The 26,421-nt window shown below is 33.8% G+C and overlaps 1 protein-coding gene across 9 annotated transcripts in view; it reads right to left on the reverse strand.

Moving 5' to 3' along the window:
* The window catches only part of MYCBP2 (MYC binding protein 2), a 287,568-nt gene that overhangs the window by 63,890 nt on the left and 197,257 nt on the right, over positions 1-26,421 (reverse strand). For 5 of the 9 annotated variants that reach the window (XM_049853282.1, XM_049853285.1, XM_049853283.1 and 2 more), the window contains 5 exons: positions 25,985-26,125; positions 13,882-14,106; positions 12,875-13,007; positions 8,945-9,067; positions 6,120-6,299 (listed from right to left, as the gene is read on the reverse strand). In XM_049853282.1, coding sequence (XP_049709239.1) covers positions 6,120-6,299; positions 8,945-9,067; positions 12,875-13,007; positions 13,882-14,106; positions 25,985-26,125 — 802 coding nt within the window. The remainder of the gene's footprint in view (positions 1-6,119; positions 6,300-8,944; positions 9,068-12,874; positions 13,008-13,881; positions 14,107-25,984; positions 26,126-26,421) is intronic. The other 4 variants (XM_049853287.1, XM_049853286.1, XM_049853284.1 and 1 more) reach the window with 3 other exon arrangements.

Consider the following 26,421-nt stretch of genomic DNA (forward strand, 5'->3'; position numbering starts at 1 on the left):
CATAAAGATTTACAGCTCAGGAACCCTATGGGGTCGCTGTGACTCAGAACTGACTTGATGGCAGTGGATTTTGGGTTTCAGTATACATGGATATACGAATAATTTAACTGCATATTTTAAACTTATCAGTCAAGAATGCCATCTTTAATGATGAGAATGTAAAATATGTTCCCCAATTTCAAATTATATTCCAACTCACTGGAGCTAAGTTACTAAATTGAAGTCATTTTTTTCTTCAAACCTGATTTTTTTTATATATTTTTGGTATCTGGTAAGCATACTACCTTTCAAACCAAAGCCAGAAAACTAGAGGTCATTCTAGACTGGCTCCCACAACTGTGATTATCATGTCCTGTCCATTTTGCTGTCTAAATATTCATAACTTGTTCCTTCTTCTATATGCTCACTGTAATTGGCCTTAGTTTAGGCCCTACTCAGTGTTTCTCTGTACTTTTTTGCCTCCATCATTCTCTCCTTCTCCAAGACTGTTTCCACAATACTTTTAATTAACTTTTGAAAATGTAAAAAAAATCATACCACTCCTTTGTTTACACGTCTGCAGAACTATTTCTTTCATCTCCTCCCTCCACTTATTCATAATAATTACAAGCTAAACTAAGTATGGCTTACAATACCCTTCATAATCTGGACCCATCCTCTCTAGTCTAATATACTGCCATTGGGCCACTCAAGCACTAAGTTACAAATGTGTGAAGTTTGTCAAATGAATCAATGACTAAAAGGATAAGAACTTGTAGGGATGCTAGAGATGTTAAAGCCAAAACTAAAATAAATGTTGGGCATTTGACAGATGCTATAGGTTCAAGATCTGTAAAGATGTAAACAAAGGAAGAGCCTCAGTGAGATGGACCAGCACAGTGCCTGCAACAAGGGGCTCAAACATCGCAATGACTTTAAGGATGGCACAGGACCAGGCGATGTTTCCTTCTGTTGTACAGAGGGTCGCTATGAGTTGGAACTGCCTTGACGGCATCTAGCAACAAAAACAACAGGTTCGAGTGTGAAAAAATAAATCACGCTTCAATATTTGAATAAAAGCTGACTCGGATTTTATAAAATCTTTGTTAGAAGTCATCATAAAATTTTCCTTTGGGAGCACAAAAAGATCTTAAAAGTCATCTTTAGTGTCACAAAATTTGGAGGAAGAACAGAGACTAAAACTCAGGTTTCCTTCCCAAGTCAAGTGTTCCATCTGCTACAGAACGCCTTTATAGCACGCAAACCACCAACGCACTGCCGGGTTCTGAAGTGTGATCATCGACGATCACCAAGTATTAGAAACAAACCTGGTTTTCATACTAACATTCATACTGATACATGAATATAGTCTCGCTATACTAAGAATTAATTTCAAAACAAGAAATGAAGCTATGCTATAAGAATGGACCGAGGAATAGCTAGGAAACCTCACGTGTCCATTACTAAATTCCTTTCTGCAAATCATTCCACACTGAGAATACACTGCTTTCTCTCAGACTCTGACTTCTTCCATATCTTCCTCAGAGTAGAAGTGGTACTGTTTACTTCTAAAGACAATAATAATAGCAGACAACATTTATTAGGCAGCTGTCATGGACTGAATTGTGCCCCCCAAAAATATGTGTCAACTTGGTTAGGCCATGATTCCCAGTATTTCGTGGTTGTCCTCCATTTCGTGATTGATATAATTTTCCTATGTGTTGTAAATACTAATCTCTGCTTGTGGTTAATGAGGCAAGATCAGATTATATATTAAACAGGATTAGTGTGGGATGTGACACCCTTGTGCAGGTCACATCCCTGATCCAATGTAAAGGGAATTTCCCTGGGGTGTGGCCTGCACTACATTTTATCTTACAAGAGTTGAAAGGAAAGGGGAGCAAGCAGAGAGTTGGGGACCTCATACCACCAAGAAAGCAGCACTGAGAGCAGAGCGCATCCTTTGGACCCAAGGTTCCTGCATGGAGAAGCTTCTAGACCAGGGGAAGATTGATAAGGACCTTCCTCCAGAGCCAACAAAGAAAGAAAGCCGTCCACTGGAACTGGCACCCTAAATTTGGACTTCTAGCCTAATAGACTGTGAGAAAATCAATTCCTCCTTGTTAAAGCCATCCACTTGTGGTATTTCTGTTACAACAGCACTAGATGACTAAGACAGAATTTGGTACTGAGAGAATGGGGTGCTGCTCTAACAGATACCTAAAATGTGGACTGGTTTTGAAACTGCGAATGGATAGAAGTCTCAGAAGGAAGTGAGGAGAACTGGTAACACCAGAGATGGCACAGATGGTGAGAAGCAGCAGCAGCGGACCGGCAGCAGCAGAAGACAGGAGTGGCAGAGAACCGGAAGCAGCAGAGAACCGGAAGCAGCAGAACCAGAAGACCAGAGCAAGATGATGCTAGAGCTGACCCATGGAGCAAGAAAGCTAAGTGCCTGTGCGAGGCAGGCTTCCTGGAGGAGTGGGGTGCCTCTAGGCACTTATCAGTGGAGCTAGGCTTACTGATCCACAGAGCAAGAGAGTCGAGTGCCTTCTGGCCAAAGTTTACTTGTGGAGTGGGTTGCCTCCAGGCACTTATCGGTGGAACTACAGAGCTTTGGAAAACTTGCCCCAGCAGGGCAGAAGTGGGTCTCTAGGCCCAAAGGGCCTAGAGGCCAAGGAACCAGGAAGCAGAAACTGAAGAGACAAGGAACACAGGAAGCTGAGCTGCCTCAGTCTTAAAGGGTATGGCCACAACCTCTGGGGTCTCAAAGGGTGGAGCCATGGCCTCTGGTGTTTCATCCCCCAGCCTCAGTCCACTAGAACCTTACTGGTAATTTCCTTACCAATTAAAAAAAAACTACATATTAATTTTGAAATAAAAACTAAATTGTAGAACAGTAAAGAAAAAAATTTTATGTATACTTTTCTCTTTCATGTGTGCACATGTACACACATGAGAAAACAAGGATAATCTGTAACTTTCATTTCTGAAATTATTCCATTCACTAGAATAACAGTTGAAATTATTCACATGTGTATATGTATCTGCGTGTATGTATGTATAATGTGTGTGTATGTATGTATAATAAAATCTTTTTGCTAATTTAAAACTAAATGATCAGATTTGGGGCACTGAATTAATTTAATACATTAAATTATTTTACATTTCAAGGTAAGTGAAAAAAAAACTATGCAGGTGGGGGGCAAACAGAAATACTGTTAATAATGCTCATAGAGATGCTAGATAAAATGTGGGGTAGTTTATACATGTCTATGTAGAACTTGTCTACTTAATTGGGAACTTGATTTATAATATTTAGGATTTTTTTTCTTTCAAATTACATTCTTAAAGCTAAACTTGAGGGAGAAAAATCAATATGAACAAAGCTACTACTCTAGATCCTGGAACTAAACATAAACAGAAATTTTAAAAATGCATGTTAAAGAACAGATTTTACATTATTTATCAGTAGGCAAGACTGAATATTTAAAAACATGGCCTGTGTAGTCAGTAGAACTGGCCTCATGTGTTGGCTCTGCCATTTACTATGTATGCTTCTACGGCCAATCATTCACCCTCGCTAAGCTTGTGTTTCTTTATCTACAAAATGGAGATAACAGACATTATCTCAAAGGAGGATGTATTAATGTGCTTTAGGACAGTGTTTGGTACATACTGATGACTACTGGTATAAGCAAAAACTAGTACATGCATTCTTCTATATATAGTATTTTACTTTGGTATCTCCAACTACAAGATGAAAATGAGTCTCATTTTATAAATTAGTAAAGGGAAGTACCACAAGTAAGCCACCTTTAAAGCGGGGTGAAATGCTGATGGGATGGATGACAGTGAAGTTTAGGGATGGATGACAGCTAAGTGGAGGAAAAAGTATCTCACTCAGGTAAGCCTTAACAATATGCACCCTGTCACATTTAAGTATCCTAATATAATGATTAATACCACTCTAGTTTACTTTTAAAACATTAAAACAATTGTTAAAATTCCATACTTTTTTTGAGTTATGCTAAAGACTAAGGCTTCTGTTTTCTGCAATTTGGAATTCAAACTTTTATGATATTCTACTGAGAATAGGAGCTTTTAAAAAAGGTCTGAGTAATTCCCATTGTTTGACTGCAGGCAAGTAATTATTCAGAAAATTGGTAATGGAGGCATTTCTTGGCCAGGATTTCAGTTCTGTTCCAAGGTGGTGGTAAAAGAAGTGGTGGCACCAATAACATACATAATATGAATTAAATTTTTCCTCACACAATCTCACTTGAAAGCTTGCTAGCTCCTAAAAAAGACAAACTGCATTTTATGATGTCTTTGTTTTGAAATACATTTTACTAAAATTTATAAAGTAAAAATACCAATTACGTTTGTTTTTGTGAAGACTTGCAATTAACCTTTAGACAGAACGAGAGTATTTACTTTCTTCCTAGTTCTCGTCTGCTGTTGCTATGATACTGTCAGGACAATTTCTCTTTTAAAATTTTACTTCTAGTATGACTTTTCTGCCTGATTATAATTTTCTTCCTTTTTGTTTTTTCCCTTGTACCTACATTTGAAACACTGCACCCTGGTTACATCTAAATGTAAAAAGTCTTTTTTTCCATTAAAATTAGTAACCTAAATTTTCATTTCTCTCTCATTCTTCTATAATGCTTATCATGGAAGGAAATAAAAAATTTCACACACGTGACACTATTTTGTTTACTTGAAATTCTTTTAATAGACATCCAAGAGAATATTACCCATGAATATGCTTACAGTATATAAGCAGATGATTATTAGCTAGGAATTGATACTACTTATAGATGCTACTGGGGAGCCCTGGTAGCATAGTGGGTAAGAGCTATGGCTGCTACCCAAGAAGGTTGGCAGTTCAAATACACCAGCTGCTACTGGGGAACCTTACAGGGCAGTTACACTCTGTCCTATAGGGTTGCTATGAGTCGGAATTGATCCAATAGCAAAAGGCTTTTTTATTCATGCTACTTATATTTCCAAACTAATTAAATTTCATTAACTAAACTTGCCTAATGTATAGTGCAAACCCAGAAAAATGTATACTCTTGTTTACACTTTATCTAAGATGGATAACAGTATCATAACGAGTAACATAACTAAGTATACACTACCCTAACTCTTAAAAAAAAATCAAACTAGCTGGTATTCTCTTAAGTAATCCTGATAAGTGTTACCAAAGTATTTTGTTGAAAAATAGCTTCGGCCTAAGTGTAAATGTACTTTATTAAAGCAAAGAGGTTGTGCATTTGAATCCAAACAATAAGTGTGCATATTGAGACTTCTATAAACTATCTCATTCAGTGAGTGTGCTGGGATAGCCAACATGGGCTTAAAAGGCCAAGAACATATCATTATATTGTAAGCAGCTTTAAAAGTTCTATGTGGAAGACTGAATAGGTTATAAAGAAAAAAAGAACACTCGGTTAATTTGCTTGAGTCTATTTTCCAGAACAATGTGAGTTACTACCATGGATAAAAAGCTAGAGTAATCCTAGAAAGAACCGAAATCAAATGATCACTATTTAACATATTAAGGAGGGGGAAAACAAAAGGATAAGAGAGGAAACTTAACAATTTGAAAAAATTGAAAACCTAAATTGCTCTACATTTCATAGGTATCAAATTCACTTAACAGAAACACACACCTGCCCAAACCAGTATGGTTGCTCTTCTACCCACTGATATAATGAAATAGATTTATTCTTTTGGGGCATCTCTAAGTAACACAAAATATCCCTAGAACTGATGTTTCCTGTAGTCATGCATATTAAAAAAGAAGTCTAAATCAAATTATGCTTTTCCTAACATGTTTTACAGTACTCATTTACTAGTACAAGAATTAGAATAGAAAGAGAACCTGTATTTTAAAAACTTTTTTATACTTAGTAAAAAAAAAAAAAAAAAAAGTTTGATTAAAGACAAATGTCTTAGCTGCAGAATGTTTTCCTCAGAATAACTTAAATCCTTAAAAAAATGTGGGAGGGGGTAACATCCTAAGTAAATAAAACCATCAGGTGAGTTGATACATAATTCGTATCTGATAAACAACTCAGAACAAAGCCTCAGAAATGGCTTGATGAGGCAGGTAAGGCTGACAGACTTACTCTGGAGCTGAGGCTGCTGGAAGGAAAGGGGCTGTCCGAACACAAATGGGCTGTGGACTAGGGAAGAGGGAGGTTTTGCAGCTTGATCAAAGATGGAAGGAGCTGGGAGATTGGGCCGTGACTGAATGGAATTCAGTATGGCACTCAGTTGGTCACCTGCAGTGGGCAAAACAGTCAAAACTACAACTTGTTATTAATTAACATCCAAAATGGCAAACTGAATGGTGCTTTGTAACATTGAGATATAGTTAAATATTAAGTAAAACTATGCCATCAGAAATGGTGGAAGATGGTGATCTTTTCTCTCAAATTTAGAGATTGAATTTTGCGTATTTTGTTTTTTAATGGATGTAGTCCATCAAATCTTATATAACAGCCCACCTACAAAAACAAATACATTTAAATTTATATGCAACACACAGCAGCAGCATGGAAGGATACAGAGTCTATGAAGAATCTACCGTAAGTTGATCCAACACCACACATGTATAAGTGATGAGCTACGTAAACAATGCCCAACACTAATACTAGCCTGTTTTACTTGCAGTATATTTCTGCAGAAACTAAGTAAATAACATAAATATAGTTTTTCTCTAAAATAAAGAACTGAAGGAGAAAAATTATGTTATTAACTTAATAACATATTTAATCTATAACTGCAAATTAATATATATATATTTTTTCCAAATGAACCTATCAAAGAAATTCTCTTTTTTACTTTCTAAAGCATGAAACTTTTGCTTGGATAAATAACAAAAAAAAACTACTAAGACCTATAAGAAAAAGGAATATGAGTTACCTAATTTTAATGGTCTTTCTTAAATATGAATTCTGACATTTTTCCTTATAAATAAATACCAAGGTCTTTAAAGAAAATTATTTTTTGAAGATATAAAATAATTAGATGGATGGTAACTCCTTCTTTGTGGCATAAACACACTAAAGAAGAGAAGAAGAAAAAGAAAGAACAAATCCAGACTAGTTGATGCAGAAACTAGAAAACAGTAGCTTTTCAGCTATATCTCCTAAATATAATAAAGTTTCATGAATAAAAATTTCAACTGAAGCACTAGTACGGGATAGATTTACATGGAAAGAACCATTTACACAAGCTACAGGTGTGTTTACTTAAAAAAAAAATTAACACTATAGATTTCAGAAAAATTTTGGAGATGAAGAATTTTGTAAAATGCTGTTTTTAAGGGAAAAGAACTTTTGCAAAAAACAATTAACTTTCTTGAGCTTGGAAGTATACAGAGTTAAAGAAAATGTAAACTGCTGTTAAAGGCAAATAAATAAAGGTTAGATAAAGTTAATCAAGTTATGTATCTCAATATTTCATTGTTCCATCTAAATATTTTTAAAAGCTTATTAACAAATGCATGCTATTTTGAAACAATATTAGCAAAAGTACACTTTTAAAAGGTAATACTTTATCATTTCTATTTAATAATAAACATTCTTAGAAATGTCTGTCTCTTGAAAGTTGGTTTTTATTCCTACGATTATTTAATAAGTTGTATTTTAAAGACCAATTTACAATGATAGTAATTAGTGTAATGATTTAGGTATTTTAAAGACTGAAAGCAAACAATTTGAACTTTATAATAATTCCTTATAAAAATCACTATCGAAGCATAGTAGTAGAACCTAAACATTGAGATTTTAATTTAAGGGTGGACAGTGGTAGAGAGAAAGGGACATGAAGAAAGAAAACACCATCAAAAATTTACCCTATATAAATATGAAGATCTTGCTTAAGTTTACAGAAATCAGAGCTACCACAAATGAACAAGCTGATAGTACCCAAGCCTACAGAATAGATCAACTCGAGAAAGCAGGGAAAGCAAAAAAAAACAAAAAAAACTTGTGGCTAGGCTTCCCTCATAAAAATGCTTTGCGGAAAGCAACGCAGGTATTCAATTGAAAGCAGGCTTATTTTAAATCCAGTATTTCCTATACACTGATGTTATTTTTTATCTGTTGACTATTTCATTTTCTTGTTCTTTGAGTTAGGTATAACGACACTGTATTGACTCTTTGAAATCAAGTCCTGTGAAGTAGTTTAAATAAAACTTTTCCACGTAGGCTATCTTCTCCCTTCTATCCATCGTCAAACTGCATACTATCTGCTGACAACAGGTGTGCTTTGGAAGGAGTCAGGGCCACGTGCATAGGAAAGAACACGAGCATGTCTGATTTATACACAAATGCGGTTCTGAACGAATTTTAGATACAAATTATTTTGGAATAAAAGAACTGGACTGTTCATGACGCTGGATTCCTCCTCCATTAATGTAGTGAAAACCAGCTGTATACGTTTTATATTCATATGGCTTAGGTTGTTTTCTTTTTACAACTTCCTGGTTTTATTATATATACCACACCCACACATACCATTTCATATAATCCTAAATTAACTAAGATAACTTGGCTAGACATTCAAAATCATATGCATTTAACGAAGGTGACGTGTAATATTATATAAATGTATTACTTAAAAGTCACATTCTGATTTTAAAGGATGATAAAATTATAGTGCTTTTACTAGATACAGTGACACAGAATCTTTCAGGTATCAACTCAAAATGAGTGTCTTTAAAGTAGAAAAAAAATAAGCAAGAATTTCTATAAACTTAAGCTAAGACTGGTAAAAAGGATAATACTGTAACAAGGATACCTTCAATTAACATTTTAAGTGTTAATTTCCTATAAACAAACTTTAATAAAACTTTGTGGGTGAACAGGAATAAAAATGGGTAGAAGAGAAAGGTTATAAAATATACTAAAGTGTATTAAGTAGAAGACTCCCTTTAAACACCTACCTTTATTATTTCCAAGTCCATAATCAAATCCTTGGGCGCTGCAACTTGCTCCTTTATTAAAAGCTTGAACTGAGAAAGGGCTTGGAGGAGGGGTTTGAGAATTCTGATCCAGAAGAACTTGCTCTACAATAAAAGGTACAGCTACAAAATCAGTTTCTTATATGCATTCCCTATTTATATAATAAAAAGAGGAAAATCGCAAAAAAAGATTTTATGATGGTTAGATTTAAAAATAACCTTATATTTAGATATGATAAATCTAAATATCAATTAGAATATCTTGACACTAAAAAAGCATATGAAAAATCTTTTTTTTTTCATCTATGAAATACACGGTGGAATTTTGAAATGGGACATGCTTATATGGAGTATATTTACTTTTATTGTGGCAGGATACATCTGAATGCATAATTTTTTTTTTGAACCAGTAACTCTTATTTGTTACAAATTTACACAAAGACATTTTATAAACAAAAAATGCTCATCCTATATTTTATCCAGTTTACAAATGGTAAGATAAAAAAAATACAACATAGAAAACACATAACCTAAGTTAACTTCCTATTACAAGTTATGTGGCTGTAAGATTTGTCTGATATAATATTAAAAACACTAATACCATTGTTTAATAGCCATATTAATGCCAGGTTAAAAAAGGACAAAATCTGTCCAATGAAAGGTAATAGGGAGAAAAAGGTATTTATTTCATTAAAATGACATTATGAATAATGAAATATTTTAAATAGAAAATGGAACTAGAAGAATGGAGTGTTTCCTTCCTGTTTGTAAATTGGAAATCTGCTGTTCCAGTGGTACTGTATAGTCATCCGTTTACCAGCATTTGTAGATGTTAAAAAAACTCCTAGCACTTCCCTTAGGCATGTGTGAGATTTCAGCAGTGCAGTATTTCTTCTGGAAAACACACATGAACAGTAATCTGAACAGAGAAGACAGCGTCGCTCTTACTTTCTAGACTCAGAATGGTCTAGTAACAAACAGGAAGTCTCTATCTGACCACAGCAGTAACTTTGCCTACTAGATTTCCCTATAGAAATCAAGGACCAATAAAGAATTTTTACAAAGAAAAAAGTTTTTGCTTTATTTATACTACTTCATATAAATAAGTTACCATAGTGCCAAATCCTCTAATTTCCATATGACATAGTGTTACATATTAACACCAATGTGCACACTGCTTAGATAGCTCATCAATTAATCTTAATGATTTTAAGGCACTAACTTATTACTTTCTTACTTATCACCCCAGATTTAATGTGAAAACATTAACACTCATATTATAACCAAATATATACATCTCCCTCTCTCTCAAAAGAGTAAAGGATTATTAGCTGCTAAAAAAGAGAAATTTAAATTTTTTTAAAGCTCTTTTAGGTTTGAATGTATATCTCTCCAGAAATGATTTCCCAATTTAAGTAAGCTTTATCTTAGAGGAACCTTCCACTTTCTAAGTTTATGGGAATATAACTTTCCTCGGTAAAACCTGTTCCACAGTATGGAGGGCATTTTACATTTTAACAATAATAGCTAGCCTTACCACCTGCCAACTTTATACTTTATTTCCTCTTTAATCTTCATATCAGCCTTAGAGGTATCCTCATTTTGCAAATGAAAAAAACTGTGGCATAGAGAGGTTAGGTTACTTGGCCAAGGTCACACAACTAAAGAGTTATAGAGTGTGATCTGTACTCTGGCAGTCCAGGCTGAGTCTACTCCCACACATTATACTACATTGTTAATTAAAATAATTAAGCTAGAAAGGTCCTTTGAGGGTCACCTAAGCCATTCTCCGGTTTTATAAGTGTTCATCTTATTTAACTATTTTTTTATACAAAGCTGATTCACTTTAAGTATTTTCATTTATATTTGACTAATCCCATGTAGGAAACCCTGGTGGCATAGTGGTTAAGTGCTATAGCTGCTAACCAAAGGGTCGACAGTTCAAATCCGCCAGGTGCTCCTTGGAAACTCTATGGGGCAGTTCTACTCTGTCCCATAGGGTCGCTATGAGTTGGAATCGACTCGACAGCACTGGGTTTGGTTTCGGTTTTTTGTAATCCCATGTAGGAACCCTGGTGGCACAGTGCTTAAGTGCTATGGCTGCTAACCCAAAAGTCAGCAGTTTGAATCCACTAGCTGCTCTTTGGAAACCCTATGAGGCAGTTCTACTCTGCCCTATAGGGCCATTATGAGTCAGAATCGACTTGACAACAATGGGTTTAATTCCATGCAAGGAAAAATGCTTTAAAAATAACGAATATGTAATAAATATATATTAATATATAGTAAATAGAAAGGTTATTTTGTAAAATGTCTGATTTACCTCAAATGAAGCATTTTTCTTCTTTAAAATATATTGAACAGTTCTATCATCTCAGAACACTATTTTATAACCACGTTATCTTTGACTTAAAAAAGTTTATTTGGTAAAGACAAGGGGGATAGATTCATAGTTTGTGTTTAGTGGATAAGTGATACAGTGTAATGAGCACAACATTTGAAATATGAATGAGGATTCTGGATCAAGTCTTGTATCTGTCATGCATGCCCACAGACAAGTCATTTCACATTCTGTGAACTTTAGTTTCCTTACCTGTATAAAATGAGGATTATATTAGCTACCTCAAAAAGCCTTGTTTTAAGAAAAAAGAGATAACATATTTAAATGCATTATGTCATTCATGTAAGTTTCAAATCTTTTTTGAATCAATTTATCTTTCTGGCCACACTGCCTCCTGGATAATAGGTATTTACAAGTTTATTATTTTTTGGATAAGGAAGCATGTTCTTTTATTTATCTGACCTTACTCCAGTCAGCTCTTAAAAAAAAGAAAAAAAAGAACAAAAAACACCCCCTTATCCTATAAATTTGAGATTTGGTACAAAACTTAGCGAGCAACTAATATGTTCCAATGCTGAGTTAGGACTGGGAGTACAAAGGAAAAGAAAAAGACAAAAACAAAAAGCTATGTATCTCTTCAAGGGACTCACAATCTGGGTATAAAGAAATAAAAACTGACTTCAGTATATTATAATCAGTTTTGTTCAAGTGTTAAATACGGTTCTTAAGGGACACAGGGAATTCTTATAACTCTTTCAGGATGAGTTAAAGCTTCAGACAAATGATGATATGGCCTGAACTTTGAAGAATGAGTTTTTGCCACCAGCAGAATGAAGAAGGGGGACGAAAAGGGAAAAAAAAAAAAATTTCAATGAGATCAATGCTTAAAAAAGGTAAAATAAAGTTTAAAATTGAAAGTCTAACAACAAAATAGGAAACTACAAAAAGATGCTATGCATTTGTTCAAGGCTCCTTCTCTGAGACAAGATTAAATCAGGTGAAATTGCCTTGGAGAAGTATATGATTGGTAGTTTGAAAACTGAATTTCCATTTAGTGGTAGAATGTAAAATTTTCAGCTGTGGATTGGCACAGAATGAGGCATGTGAATTCATGCTTTGTAATACCTATTAAAAAACCAAACCCATTGCTGTTGAGTCAATTCTGATGGAAAGCGACCATACTGGACAGAGTAGTGCTGCCCCACAGGGTTTCCAAGGAGTGGCTGGTGGATACTGGCTGTAGACCTTTTTGTTAGCAGCCATAGTTCTTAACCGCTGTGCCACCAGGGTTCCATGCTTTGTAAAGATGGATTCATACGTTTCACATTTCTTAATGTGAAATGTATATGAAAGAAGAGGAATTTAAAAAAAAATTTCTCTTCTTTCATACACATTCATTTAGCACCATGTATTTTACAGACCAATTTTAAGGCTGCACAATTTTTTAACCCCTAGTTTTGATTTTATTTAAAAACACAAAAAAAGCTCTTTAAGACAAAATAAATATAATACATTAAGTTTTGACATTTTAAATGTTAATTGGAACAAATTACAAATTTAAGCCAACTTGCCATCTTCATGTCGGAGGTACTGGTTGCCGCCTCTGTCTCTAGCTAAGGACCATGCCTCGCCTTCATCACTCTCACAGAACTCTACCATGCTGTTCTTATCCAGCTGCACCCATGTACCTTCAGAACTGGTTACCTGGTACATAACAAAAAGCACAATTGAGTGGCTTAATCCTTTTAGGGCATTTGGGCTGACAACCAGTACAAAGCTTAAGTGTTTGATTAGTGTCATCATTCCAATAAATTTCTACCACAAAATTAGTTTCTGAAATTAAGACCACAGCCTGAGGTAAGACAGAAATCAATGAAAATTCTTCTAAAACTCTGTTTACTTATGACTTTGGAAAAATAATAATTTTTAAACCACAAACATAATGTCTAAGTAATTTTAAGTGTCACCCAGAAACAGACGGCTTATTGTTATTTATTTTTTTCTTGCAAAATGTCCTACAACAACATACTCTCTATTATTTAGGTTGATGGTACTGACAGTGCTACTTGAAAATGACCCTGACACTGAGAAATAGCATGACACACTACATCATCAAGCTTATCTGCTGAGGCAAACACCACAGTGGAATCAATAGTAATTTTATTTGCTCAGGACTTCAGTAAGACAAGTGAACGGGAATAAAGAAAAGAAACCCTTTGTCATACGATCACATTTCCACACCAATTCATATCAAATATTTTAAGGTGCTGATAATCCATGACAATACAGTAGATTTGTAATGCTAAAAAGATACATGTAAAAACTGAACAATTACATATACAATGCAAATCATTTTGCTAATACAGATACTGCTTCCACAAGAATTATAAAAATAAAATTATCAGGAAAGAAGCATAGAAAAATTACATTAGTATTTCCAATACAAGTAAAACATAAAGAACATTAACATTTAAAAAACCAGGGATGGAAATGGCAACCTTTTGAAGAAAGAGATGCTTTGGTTATATTATATTAAAAATGAATATCTTAGAAGTCATGAAGCTACAAGAATCCATACCTCTCCCACTGCTTTGACTTTGTTTCCCAGAACTAACATTCCAATTGGGATACCTCTAAGGTTGGGGCAGCTTCTGATGTTGTGACCTGAAGGTCCTGTCTTCACTACCTTGTACATGCCTGGCCCTCCTCGCAAGAATGGCATATCCTGTTCTTGCATCGTTGCTTCCTGTGAGCAGCAGGAGTTTATGTCTTTGAAAAAGTCATCAGTGTTAGTTTTAGGTTCCTGAAAATTTGAATAGGAAAAAGAAAATAAACAAAATACAATCTATTATCTCTTTCAAAATCCTTCTATTAGTAGCTTTTAAAGCAAGTCTACATACTGTAGATTAAAAAAATACATGATATCTAAAGATAACTAAGTATTAGTCAATACCAGTATTAAAAATTTTTTCAGTTTTTAACGCTGAATATTTAAAAAAGTTAAAGAGAATACAGCAGGAGAGCAACTGAATCTCTGGTTTTTGCCTACCACAAACTGAGAAATACAATAATCCTTGATTTTACCTTTATCTCTTAAAGCAATATTCAACAGTAGAGGAAATAAAAATAATTCACTATGTGAACCACAACCGAATGATTTAGAATCATTAATACTGCATTGTTGTATGTTGGTATGGGCAAAAAAGCTAAATCTTCATTTCCTCCTGCTTTTGTATGTAATAATTATTTATAAATAGAGAAAACAAATTTGAAGACTCGAGATTTTTCAAAGATAGCAATAATGAAAAAAACGCATAAAACATAGCCACATCTTAATATTCTAGTTGTGAGTGCAATAAAAATGCTCGTAAATCCTAACAACTCATATTCTAATATGGTGCAAATGCAAGTGTCCTGCTAGATTTGCTAGACCATTATGACACAATTACGTATTAATGCTATTAAGAGAAAACAAAGATGACTATACTTTTAGTAGACAGAGGAGATCAACATTAAAAATGCATTTTTAAGTAAATAAAATTCATTTGGATATGAGAGTAGCTTCTAAAATGGAAGAAAAGAACTTGCCCTAAATCTTGTATTGAATCTGAATGCTGTGATGAAATTGTTTCCTATGTGAATGTGATAAAGAGAAGTAGTAGACAACCTGCCCATAGTTGCTCTTCTCAACTAAACGTAAATAAATGTTTCACACTGGGGTTTCTTCCACTGCCATTATTACTCTTTTAATACAGATTTTTAAAGTGCACTTTCAAATACAGTAGTTTTTAATATGGATGGCTCTCTATGAATTGCTTTAGATTCAAATAGAGTAAAACAAGATCATAATGGGGTACTTACTTGAACATTAAGTTAAAAATAAATATTTAATAATGTTATGAACAAAATAAAAAAGTAAAACTAACATATGCAAGACAAAATTTTACTGACTGGCTCTACACCTGTAAGTTGTCTCTTACTAAAAGCTATTTATAAATGTCCATATACATAGTAGAAAATAAAAAATAAATCCTGAGATTAAATAATATGTAGATTCAAGAATTCTGTGCATCTTAGACTTTGTTAATTCAATAATATGGTTGGTCATGGAAAATTTGAAACCTACTATTAGCCTTCACATAATATCTTGCAAATCTTACTGTGGTGATGAATATCCATCAGTTTTTACACATACAAATATGTACTATGGACAATATTTAATTAACATTTACTATAATTATCAGACAGTATTTACACAACATTGTTTATTTACTCAATACTGTTTAGTTATATCTTGGGAATTTAATGGAAATGAAAATTTGAAGCACCTGATTTTTTTCTTTTTTTGACAAATTTAGATGAGATTTACAATCCAAAAAAAAACTTATTTATATACATATGCATGTATATTTGTAAAAATTTACATATACGAACTATATGAATATACACAGAGCATTCAAAATAAAAATTGTAAGACACATACAAACTTTAAATAGTATTACTACACTCCATATTTTGAGATGTGTATTTGTGAATTATCAATTTTAGTAAATACATCATGCCATTTCATAGTTGGATGTGGCAAGTTTTGGTTCATTTACTATTGATTTTTTAAAAAATTACATGGTATGACATGTCAAAATAACAAGCAAATGTACATGCATTTAGCAATAAAAATAATTTCACTGACATTTTAATAATATTCCTAGAGCATTTCATTAGCTATAAGAGTAATTTCAGCTTTCGATCATTTGGGGGTAACCCTGGGTGATAAGTCTTGGTAAAAATGAGTAACAACTGCAAGCTGTTCAATGAAAGGCAACAGAGAAGAACTTCTATTACAGTAGTTAATATTTTATTGAATAGTTAATAAAATTATATAAATTAATAAATATAAAATGTTTATCTAATTTTTTGTACTATACAGTATAATAAATAACTGATGGATATAAAATGACTTTGCCTGTCACTCTCAAGCAGTCATAAGATACATGTTTTACTCAATGAAGAAATGTGAGACTTGACAACCAGTATATGAAATTGATAGGTTTCAATATAATTTTTTCTCCCTTCATTCCCACCTCATGTGCAAATGAACATTCAAAAGGGCAATGCAAAAGGCCGGGCAATGGGAAAATTGAAGTCAAGGGGTTTGGGCTCCACCACCTAAACAAGCTAGTTCTGAAAAAGCTAGACTTAGATGTAATTGTTGGAGAAGCTAGTCATAAAATTAAATCTTACAAATCTGAAATCACATAAACGTTTAACTTAAACTGATAATATATTCTTTACCAGGAGCGGAGGTGAAAGGGGTAAAGGGAAAAGGAATAGGGAGGAAACAATCGTAGCACTTCATACAGATAAATCTTTCTTTCGGTAAAAAATAACTTATTAATCTTAAGAAAAGGTTTCAAAAGATATAATGTAAAATTTGTTATACATGCTTCTGTATCTGAATAATGTATAACTGTTCCTTACAGTTAACTCACCTGGGGGAAAAAAGCTTTGGAAGTCCATGAAAATACGTCCAAATCCCTGACTCCTTGGCTAGCATTAAAGATATTCTGAGCAGCAAAGTTTAAGAAAGAGAGAGATCAACAAAGAAAGGGAACAGAATATCATCTGCAGAAGATGCGTTCACAGTATCAACATTTTCTGTACTCTAGCACCAACACTGGAAAAGTATGTTACTAAAGGGAAACTGAAGCCACCTGAGTAAACCACACACCAAAGAAATTCCGGTAAGTCAAAATTTTTGTCAAAAGCTCTTCATGGATATAGTGTGTCATGCCATTTGCTAAAATTGAGAGCCAGACATTGTTACAAAGCTTAAGACAGTCAATGCAATAAGGAAACCTTAAAGTTCCTTTAACTGAAGAAGTTTCTGTTCTACAACAAGCTAGATTTGTTTTATGACAGAAAATAGTCTGCTGTTTTATAAAGAAAATGTGGATAATACACTAATGGTAACAATTATTAATAATAATAATGGCATGTAGTTTATGTGAATTAGTTATCGACTTTTAAGGTATGAAAAAATATATATATTAAAAAAAAAAACCCAAAACAAAAAATCTAAGTCATTTTTCAATTTTCCTCTCCACCATAAAGAGAAAGTCATCTGGAAATATTACTGAAAGCTATTAGGGAATTTGTCAAGAAAAAAAATACATTTTTTTTTTTTTTAATCAAAGGACAGGCCTAGTTTTCTCCACCTCAAAGTTTAGGAAATACACAGAATATTTAAGATTTCTATGTTAAAGTCTAAAAATATTTTGATAAAGAACAACCAGTTCACAGCAGTGTGACCCCAGAAATGTAACTTTCATAAAATATCTTAGTGAAAGTTTAAATGATACACTTACATAGATATATCTATATTTATCTGATCTGAAATTAAAATCTTTCCAGTGAGTAGCAATTACACAATTTTATTGTTTATGTAAATACTGTGGTACAAAGTTCTTTTGGACAAAACAGAGAACATTCAAAATATTACTAAAAATTATCATCATCCGAGACATCAGGAAACATCACAAGTACCAGCCACTTATAAGTCATTTTAGACAATTAGAATTTAATTCTCTAGTTCTATACGTTTCCTCATCCATACATGTGTATGTATGGATGTAGATACACATACATACACACACATGCATACATGCTAACTCCGAAATATGAGATAAAGACCAGGAAAAAATGAATCTCTAAAAATATGCCTGCAAATAAATGTGAAACAAAACAAAACTCTCAAAAAACTCACATTTTAAAATAGATAGTAAATAGGCTCCTTTTTCTTTAGGTAAAGCAGAAATATGTTGCAAAGCATTTTGAAAAAAACATTTTGGGATGAAAAAAAGGTGTCTTTACTAGCTAATTCATGTACATAATAATTTGCAGAGTATTTGCTCAATTGTTTTTCTCCTTCAGAGAAAACAACAGTGCAGACCTTTTGACATAATATCAAAATTTTTTCAGCATTTCTATTTTTAGCATAAATTATTATAGTATTAAATGATATGTTAAAATTAACTGTGAAAAGCAATGCAGATTAAGTTTTAGTGATGAAGAAGCAATGTGGTGACTGACTGACAATATTTAAAGCTTGTACCTTTATTTTATTTCAATGTGTAAGCATGTTTTCTGTGACCATAAGAGGTAAAATGATACATTAAAGAGATGTAACTACTACAAAAGGTAAAGAATTGCCAATAAAGTCAATTTTGTATATGTTAACTCTATGTGGATTCAAATTTGACACTTTCTACCTTTGTAGAAAATTCTTAGTCTACATTGGTTTACACAAGATTATTTTTAAAAATGTGGTGTACTAACAAAATTGAATTTATCAAGTATCAAAAATTCAACAAATAGGAAGCTGGAATTTAAAAATAAGAGATACTTCCATAGTTTTCTTTTGAAAATTTAGGGAAGTTTTATCCTAAAGATATGAACATGCAGGAAAATGCTAATTTCTTCAAAGCCTTAATTTCTCACTATTAAAACATATGAATGAGCTTTTTACACATTCATACATATATGTAAGTATATATATGTAATCTCTACAATAAATCATTTTATTTTCACAGACTATTTTAAAGGCAAAAAAGTTCCATCAAAAAAATCATAAAATTAAAGCCTATGAAAAACCTAACTAAATTAACAAGCACCAAATTGCAACTCTAAGCTGCTATTCTCCCAAGGCATAGAAGAGATCGACTAAGTAATTAAGTATTAGGGCAAAAAATATATGACCAAATATTCCAAATACGCGTGCAAATAAATCGTGCTAGTAAACACAGCTAAAAATTGTAATTAACAAAAACAGCTTTGAGATATAGTTCACATACCATAAAATTCACCCATTTAAAGTGTACAATTCAATGATTTTTAGTATATTCACAGATACGTGTAACTATCACCATCGTCAATTTTAGAACATTTTTATCACCCCAAAAAAGAAACCCCCTACAGTTTAGTTATCACCTCCCTACACTTGTTCCATCTGCCCTAAGCAACTACTAATGTCCTTTCTATCTCTATAGATTTCCCAGTGTTTGACATTTCATATGAGCCCTATAATACATGGTCTTTTGTGAGGACTCAGCATAATGTTTTCAACATTCATTCATGCTGTTGCTGTTATCAGTACTTCATTCCTTTTAATGGCTGAATAGAGAAATAAAAATATATGACCACATAAAAACTCTCACACAAATGTTTATGGCAGCATAATGCATAAGAGACAAAAGGTGGAAACAAGCCAATGTCCACCAAGTGAAAGCAATTATTTTTATGACCGCATAATATTCTATTGTGTGAATATACAACATTTTGTGTAGTGTGGATACACAAAATGTTGTGTATACTCACAGTTGAATATTATATGGTCATAAAAATAATTTCCATTTTCAAGGCAAAAAAAAAATTCAAGAAAACTAAACATAGCATATACACAATTATAGTGTTGTATTTTAACTGATTCATAATTTCACTCTGTTTAGGAAACTTAACCACCAAGGTGAAGTATGAAAATGAAGCTTTTTATAACCATCCAGGGACAACACATTTATTAATGCTATATTAACTTATAGGGTCGCTATGAGTCAGAATTGACTCGATGGCACTGGGTGTTTTTTGGGATATTAAGTAAATATTTAATATTTATTAATATTAAAAAAGGGTTATGTGCACACATGCACAAACCTATTAACAAAACAAAACCAACAAATCTGAGGTATGTTAATGCTATGACTGCCAGGCATCAGTAGGTGCCCCAAAAGAATGAAACTGGATGTAAAATTTAAGAAACATTTGCTAATTTTACCAATTACCCTGGGTTTTGCTATCAGAAAGACTACCAAATGAAACTTTCATCTCTACTCCAAATCTTCAGTGTACACAGGTTTTACATATGAACACCCCTCAGTCTAAGTAGGTAAGCAGTAGTTTGTGTAAATGCATGAAGACATTCACAGTCCCAAGCTGCTTCTGCAAGAATTCGGATGATACAGGCACTATAAGGAAACATCTTAAAATACTTCTACTGACTAAGAATAAGTTTCACATCACTAACACCTACTATTATAAAAATAAACTCACTTTTCCAAAAAAATTAAGTTCTTGATTCTAGGTAGTCTCCTCTGTCATACGCATAATCATAATGAGACTGGTCCATTTCACCTTCACTATGTATTATTAAATTCATCCTCATTCAACCCTTAAGGTTACGAGTATTCATATTTACTTAACTGGATAGTTCTAACCAAAGTAATATGGTTTTTATAGTTATATATACTTCCTCTTTTTAAAACTATGTCTGTTCTCATCTCTCCACTAGATTATGGCATACTGACCATAAAACCATGGGCTCTGGATTCCCATCAGCTGGGGTTCCAGTACCAGCTCCATTGCTTACTACTGTGATCTGGGTGAGTAGCTCTCTCCTCATTGCAAAAATGAGAATAATAAACTTAACATCACAGGATCACAATGAGAATTAAATGGGATAGTTAGGGTAAGGAGCACATACGTTTTAGGAATTATTTTTTAAGGGATGTTATCATACTAAATGCAAAGAACTAAAAATAAGTATTTAACAAATGCTGAAAGACTACTATGAGCCAAGCATAGTACTTAACGTGTTGGAAGAAACAAATGAGTAAGAAGGGATCCTTAATGAGTTCTTAAGGAGCTTAACAGAAATAAGAGGTATAAAAATACAAACCGGCTGTAGGAAAGAAAAACTAAACATTACAGGTAATTGGAGAAAGAAGTAAGTGTCTTCCATTTCTATAGACAAAGTGCTACCTGAGAAGCGATAGGGAAACCTAATTTCCCTAGGACTTAACCTAACCTACTTCTTGTCTCCAATCCTTTGCTTCACCCATATCAAACTATTTATCAGTTCTCAAACATAGCATGACTTCATAACTTTGGATATTTTGAATATTTTTCTAGAAATTCCTTCACGTTTTCCTGCCAATTTTTTTCTCAAAACCCAGTTCAAATGTCACTTCCTAAGTGAAGCCATTCCTAACTTGTTACAGTGTAATTTAATTATTTGAATGCAGTGTATCTACCACACTATACAGTGAGTGCTCTCAAGAGGAAGAACTGTGCCCCACCTTATTTATATTTGCATCCCTCCCCTCTGCATCTCCACCTACCACCCACTTTCCAGCTCAGTATTTGGTCATAGTAAGGACTCAATCCACCACCTGTCAATTTGTCATACTGTGGTAGTTTGTATGTTGCTATGATGCTGAAAGCTATGCCACCAGTATTTCAAATACCAGCAGGTTACCCGTGGTGGGCAGATTTCAGTGGAGCTTCTAGACTAAGAAAAACTAGGAAGAAAGGCCTGGCAGTCTACATCTGAAAATTAGCCAATGTAAACTATATGGATGACAACCACTGGAGGAGGACATCATGTTTGGTGAAGCGGAGGGCCACCAAGGGTGAAGGAGACCCTTGGTGAAAGGAATTGGCACAACAGCTCCAATGATGGACTCGAACATGCCAGCCATCATTAGGGTGACACAGAACTGGGCAACCTATCTTTCTGTTCCGTAAGTTTACCATGAGTCAAGAGCTGAGTGGATGGCATCCATCTATCACTTGATAGATTCGTAAAATGTTTATTTTATGAAGAACTAATGAATTAATGACTATAGCAATACTGAAAAGCACAGAGAGAAAGTTCACCAAAAATATCTGAACCTGGCCAATTAGGAAAATATTAGAAGAAAACGGAAGAGAAGGCATTCTAGACAAATGAAAGTACATAAACAAAGACTCTAAGATGCAAAATTGAACAGCATGTTCTAAGAAGGGCAAAAAGTTCTAATAGGCTATAAGCTCCCTCCCCACCCAGAAAAGGAATTGCATTCTTATTCTACTTATACCTATCCTTCCCACTGATTTAAAACAATATTTAAAAAAAAATGGATAGACAGAGTGTACACCTAGTGCTATTTAATCTCTAAACTACAACATTACTAAAATGCTAAAACAGAGCTAAAGTCACATTTTAATTAAGTTAAAAAAAAAAAAAAAAGTTGCCATTGAGTTGATTCCAACTCATGGCGACCCTACAGGGCACAGTAGAACTGCCCCGTAAGAGTTTCCAAGCCAGGTGGATTCAAACTGCTGACCTTTCAGTTAGCAGCTGTAGCACTTAACCACTACGCCACCAGGGTTTCCTTCATTAAGTTAGTACATCAATATTTTCGTCAATAAAGTAATGATGTTTAAATGGAACTATTGCTTAAAAAAAATTGCTTAGGTAGGCCAAAATTTAGCTAAAGTATATATCTGCAATGAAAAGTGTTCAAGTAAATAAGACAGTGCAACAAAAATTAAAACTTATTCTAAATACTATTTATTGATCTTTTTTTTTTTTTGATAGTTTATCAAGTAGTCAGTGTTGAAATTTCTAATCCCTCCCTGCCTCCACAGTTTGTATGAGTCAGGACCCAGATAAAGTCTACACACCGATGTAAATATAAAATTGTTTTAACTAGAAAGGGCTAAAGGAGTAGATAATAAAGACTGCTAAAGGCAATGTCTCAGCACTTTTGAGTCTTTTTACGCTAGTGGCACTGGTTTGATTATTTTTTATTTTACTTCAAATCTCCCAGTTTTTGCTTACACTGAGCAGCGTTTTACAATTATCAGCTGTTTTACAATTACAGCTCATTTATTCAGGAATACGCTAAAGGTAAGAAGGGAGAATAGACTGAAAGTGTTTTTCCAGCAGTAAATGTAATAACAGATACAAAGGAAGTGGTAGCCAGACACAATTATTTAACTGTGTTAGCTCCCTGAAGGGAGGGATGGAAGCATTTTTCCCTCTATGCCTTATCATGTTTAGCTTTGCACAGAATAATGTACCCATTAAAAATGTACTGACTGTATAAAATGTCTGCCTCAGTCCCTACAGATAAAGTCTTGGAAACTAAGCCTGCTTCTGCCTTGGCCAGGCTTCTGACTCTATGTGGGTCCTCAACTAATGCCTGCACTGAAGCAACTTTATACTAGATCTGTTTGGAGCCCTAGGCCAGTTAAACTCACTAGCCTTTGTCATGTTTGGTCACCACCCAAAACATAACCCCTTACGTCATCTACTGATTCTTTTATTTTTATACCAAAACAGCTCTGTGCTTCTCCCTCATCCAACATCAAACTATTTCCAGCCCTCTATGACTTTTTTTTTTTTTTTTTTTTATGACTTTATGTGTGATGGGACCCCTGCTCCATGTTAACAACCTCTCTTTCATTTTTACCCTTGTGGGTCACAGTGTTGCCATTAGCCTGCATATCTTCATGTCCGTGTAGATGATCATCCAACCGCCTAGCTTCTTCGTTTCTAGACTTAGGAAATTCCAGTGACTTTCACCTCCACTTTACTTCAGCTATCCCTCCCATGGCCAGATGAAGGCCATCTTATTCATTAAACTGCTCTATCTATAAAATTGAATTCAAATATTCTACTTTTATTACACAAACTATCTATTCTTCCACTACAATAAACTCATCATACTGTTCTAGGACTTTATTAAGTCCTCCAAGTCCCTTGGCACCTCCATTTGTCTTTTCACGTTTCTAACTTAGGCTGCATTCCACAGATGATGATCTGAACCGATCTTTCACCAGCATCTGAAATTCTTTTTTGTCCCTATAGTATGCCAGAAATTTCAACCAATAGTATAATCTGCTCCCTTTGCTCCCTTAATTCTGGATACTGAAGGTTATGGGACAGCATGGGGTCCAGACTGGGTTTACCCAACAGTCTCACTGGGTCCTTAAAAAAAAAAAAAAAAATTTTTTTTTTTTTTTTTTTAGTGGCCCAATAATCCTTTTCTTTGTTTTTGGTCAGACCCCACTGTTATTTCTCTCAAGCATTAGTTCAAATCTTCACCGCATTTTTAAACCCTCTAACTTAACTCTTGTTTTCATCCTCAGCTAACAGCTTTCCTTTCTTCTATTTTAAGGAAATTGTCATCTTCCTTAACCTCTTCTCTCTCTCCCTAAAAGTTTATCTACTGTCATACCTATCCCTTCTTTCTTTATAGGAATAGCTTCTCCAAATGTACCCTTATTTTCACATCTTCAATTTCTCCTTCCTCTAATGACATGTTTCCTTAAACTTGCAAAGATTTCAGGTCTCTACTATGCTTAAAATGAAGGAACCAGAGAACTTCCTGCCCATCTAACAGTATCAGACAGTTCTGTGCTATTTATATTAAAACAGAGCTCATGTCATTCTTTAACATAAAAAGTAGAAAATATTAAAAAAAAAACTCACTTCATTTTATTTTCTATCTTCAATATTCTGTATCTAAATTTTTTCAAATTAGTCAGTCACAACCTTCTCAATTACATTCTAAAGAGAGCCATCAATAAGTTTTTGTATTTCTCGCTCTCTCTTAACTTTGATATTGTCCTTCTCTCCCTGGCTTGAGGAAGAGTGTGCTCTTTGGATGGGGTTTAAAAGCATCAAATAATAGAATACCAGTGCTTCAAAATGAAGCCATGGAATTCAGAACTTCAACACACAGCACTTTTCGCTATTCTTTTCCACCTTTGTTTATTTTTGTTTTATCTATGTGAATTATCTTCCTTTTCCAAAAGCATCTCTTTGAATGAGCAAACAAGGGAATTCAGTAGAAAATTTTGGAGTGGGGGAGGTAGGGAAAATAATGTAATCTAGTATAATGCTTTATTGAGGACCTAAGAATGAGATCAATAACATAAACACAAGTACCAATATTTTCTTCCACAAAGAATTATCTGTGTACTCATCCCTTTGGGGCACATTACTCTGGATTATCAATGAGGAAAACAAACATGATATATTCAATGGTTTGATATAACAACCTAACTTTATAAACTTATTTTTAAGAAATTCATCTCATTAAAATACTAAGGTACAGGTATTGCTTTTTTTAAATCAAATTCTACCAGTGCTACTTGTTAGCAGTGTCATAAGGAGCTTACACATTTGACGGTGATGAAAAAGAAGAAAAATCATACTTTTCTGGCTAAATCATAAAAAGAGGTGTAGGTTACCATGCTTTCATATTTAGCAATATCTGTGAGCGCTGGCTCTAACTATTCTACTGCATTTATTAAAGAGGTTCACTGGATTTTCTCAGAGACGAGGATGTAGCTTCAACTAAAACACTACAGCACCATAAGTCCAAAAAGCCGTCTTATTTTAACACAGTAGGTTATAAAACAAAAATGAAAAGATTAAAACTAAAACATGGAGAAGTAGTTACAAAATACCAACATAAACAACAAACATGTTATACATGTTTTTGAATGTATAATGATTTTGAACTCATGAATCTTGTTTGGAATTTGTTCCAAATTTGTAGTGTGAGTAAAAAAGGAAAAAAAAAAAAAACAGTCACTATCGTTTCCTAATTCTGTGAAAAGCAGAATTCAGTAGCTCTAGTTTTATTACTTTCTAAGATAAATAACAACAAGCATTAAAGGACTTAGCTTCTCTAAACTCTACTCTCATCACACAGAAGCCCTTAAGAGTTTACACACCTACAAAGTAAGTTATTTAGTTGCGGTTTACCTCAGAACTGAAAAGCCTTAATTAAAGAAAGCCCTGTAACGAGGACAGAGTGTATCTATAACACTTTTTAAAACCACCTTTTACTTACATCAACAGGGACCAGAAGGCTCTTGCCAAGATGTTGATTAAACGAGAGGCACCAGGCTTCAGTGTAGCCATTCATGTTAGGTACATACTTCTTTATCGTCTCATCGTTCAGTCTCAGCCATACACCATCATCATTGTGGATCTACAGGAAACAAGCAACAGAAACAAGCCGTGCTCTTCTGTCATTCCTGTGAGGCTAGGGAGGACCGACAGGCTGCACAGCAGGCAAACATGGCAGGCCTGGAAATTAAGCATCTGGTTTTTGCAGAAGGTAAGTTTGAGAGCAGCTTTAAGGAAAAAAGCAGCAAGGAATGCCAAAGCAGTATGATAATTCACATGATAAGATTGTAAAAAATAAAAAAAAATCATTTATGAGTGAAAGCACGAACGAATCACATGCTAAGATAAACAGCTGAAACAGTAAAATAGGTGCTCCCT

Source organism: Elephas maximus, chromosome 14 (genome assembly GCF_024166365.1).
Source record: "Elephas maximus indicus isolate mEleMax1 chromosome 14, mEleMax1 primary haplotype, whole genome shotgun sequence".
NCBI lineage: Eukaryota > Metazoa > Chordata > Mammalia > Proboscidea > Elephantidae > Elephas > Elephas maximus.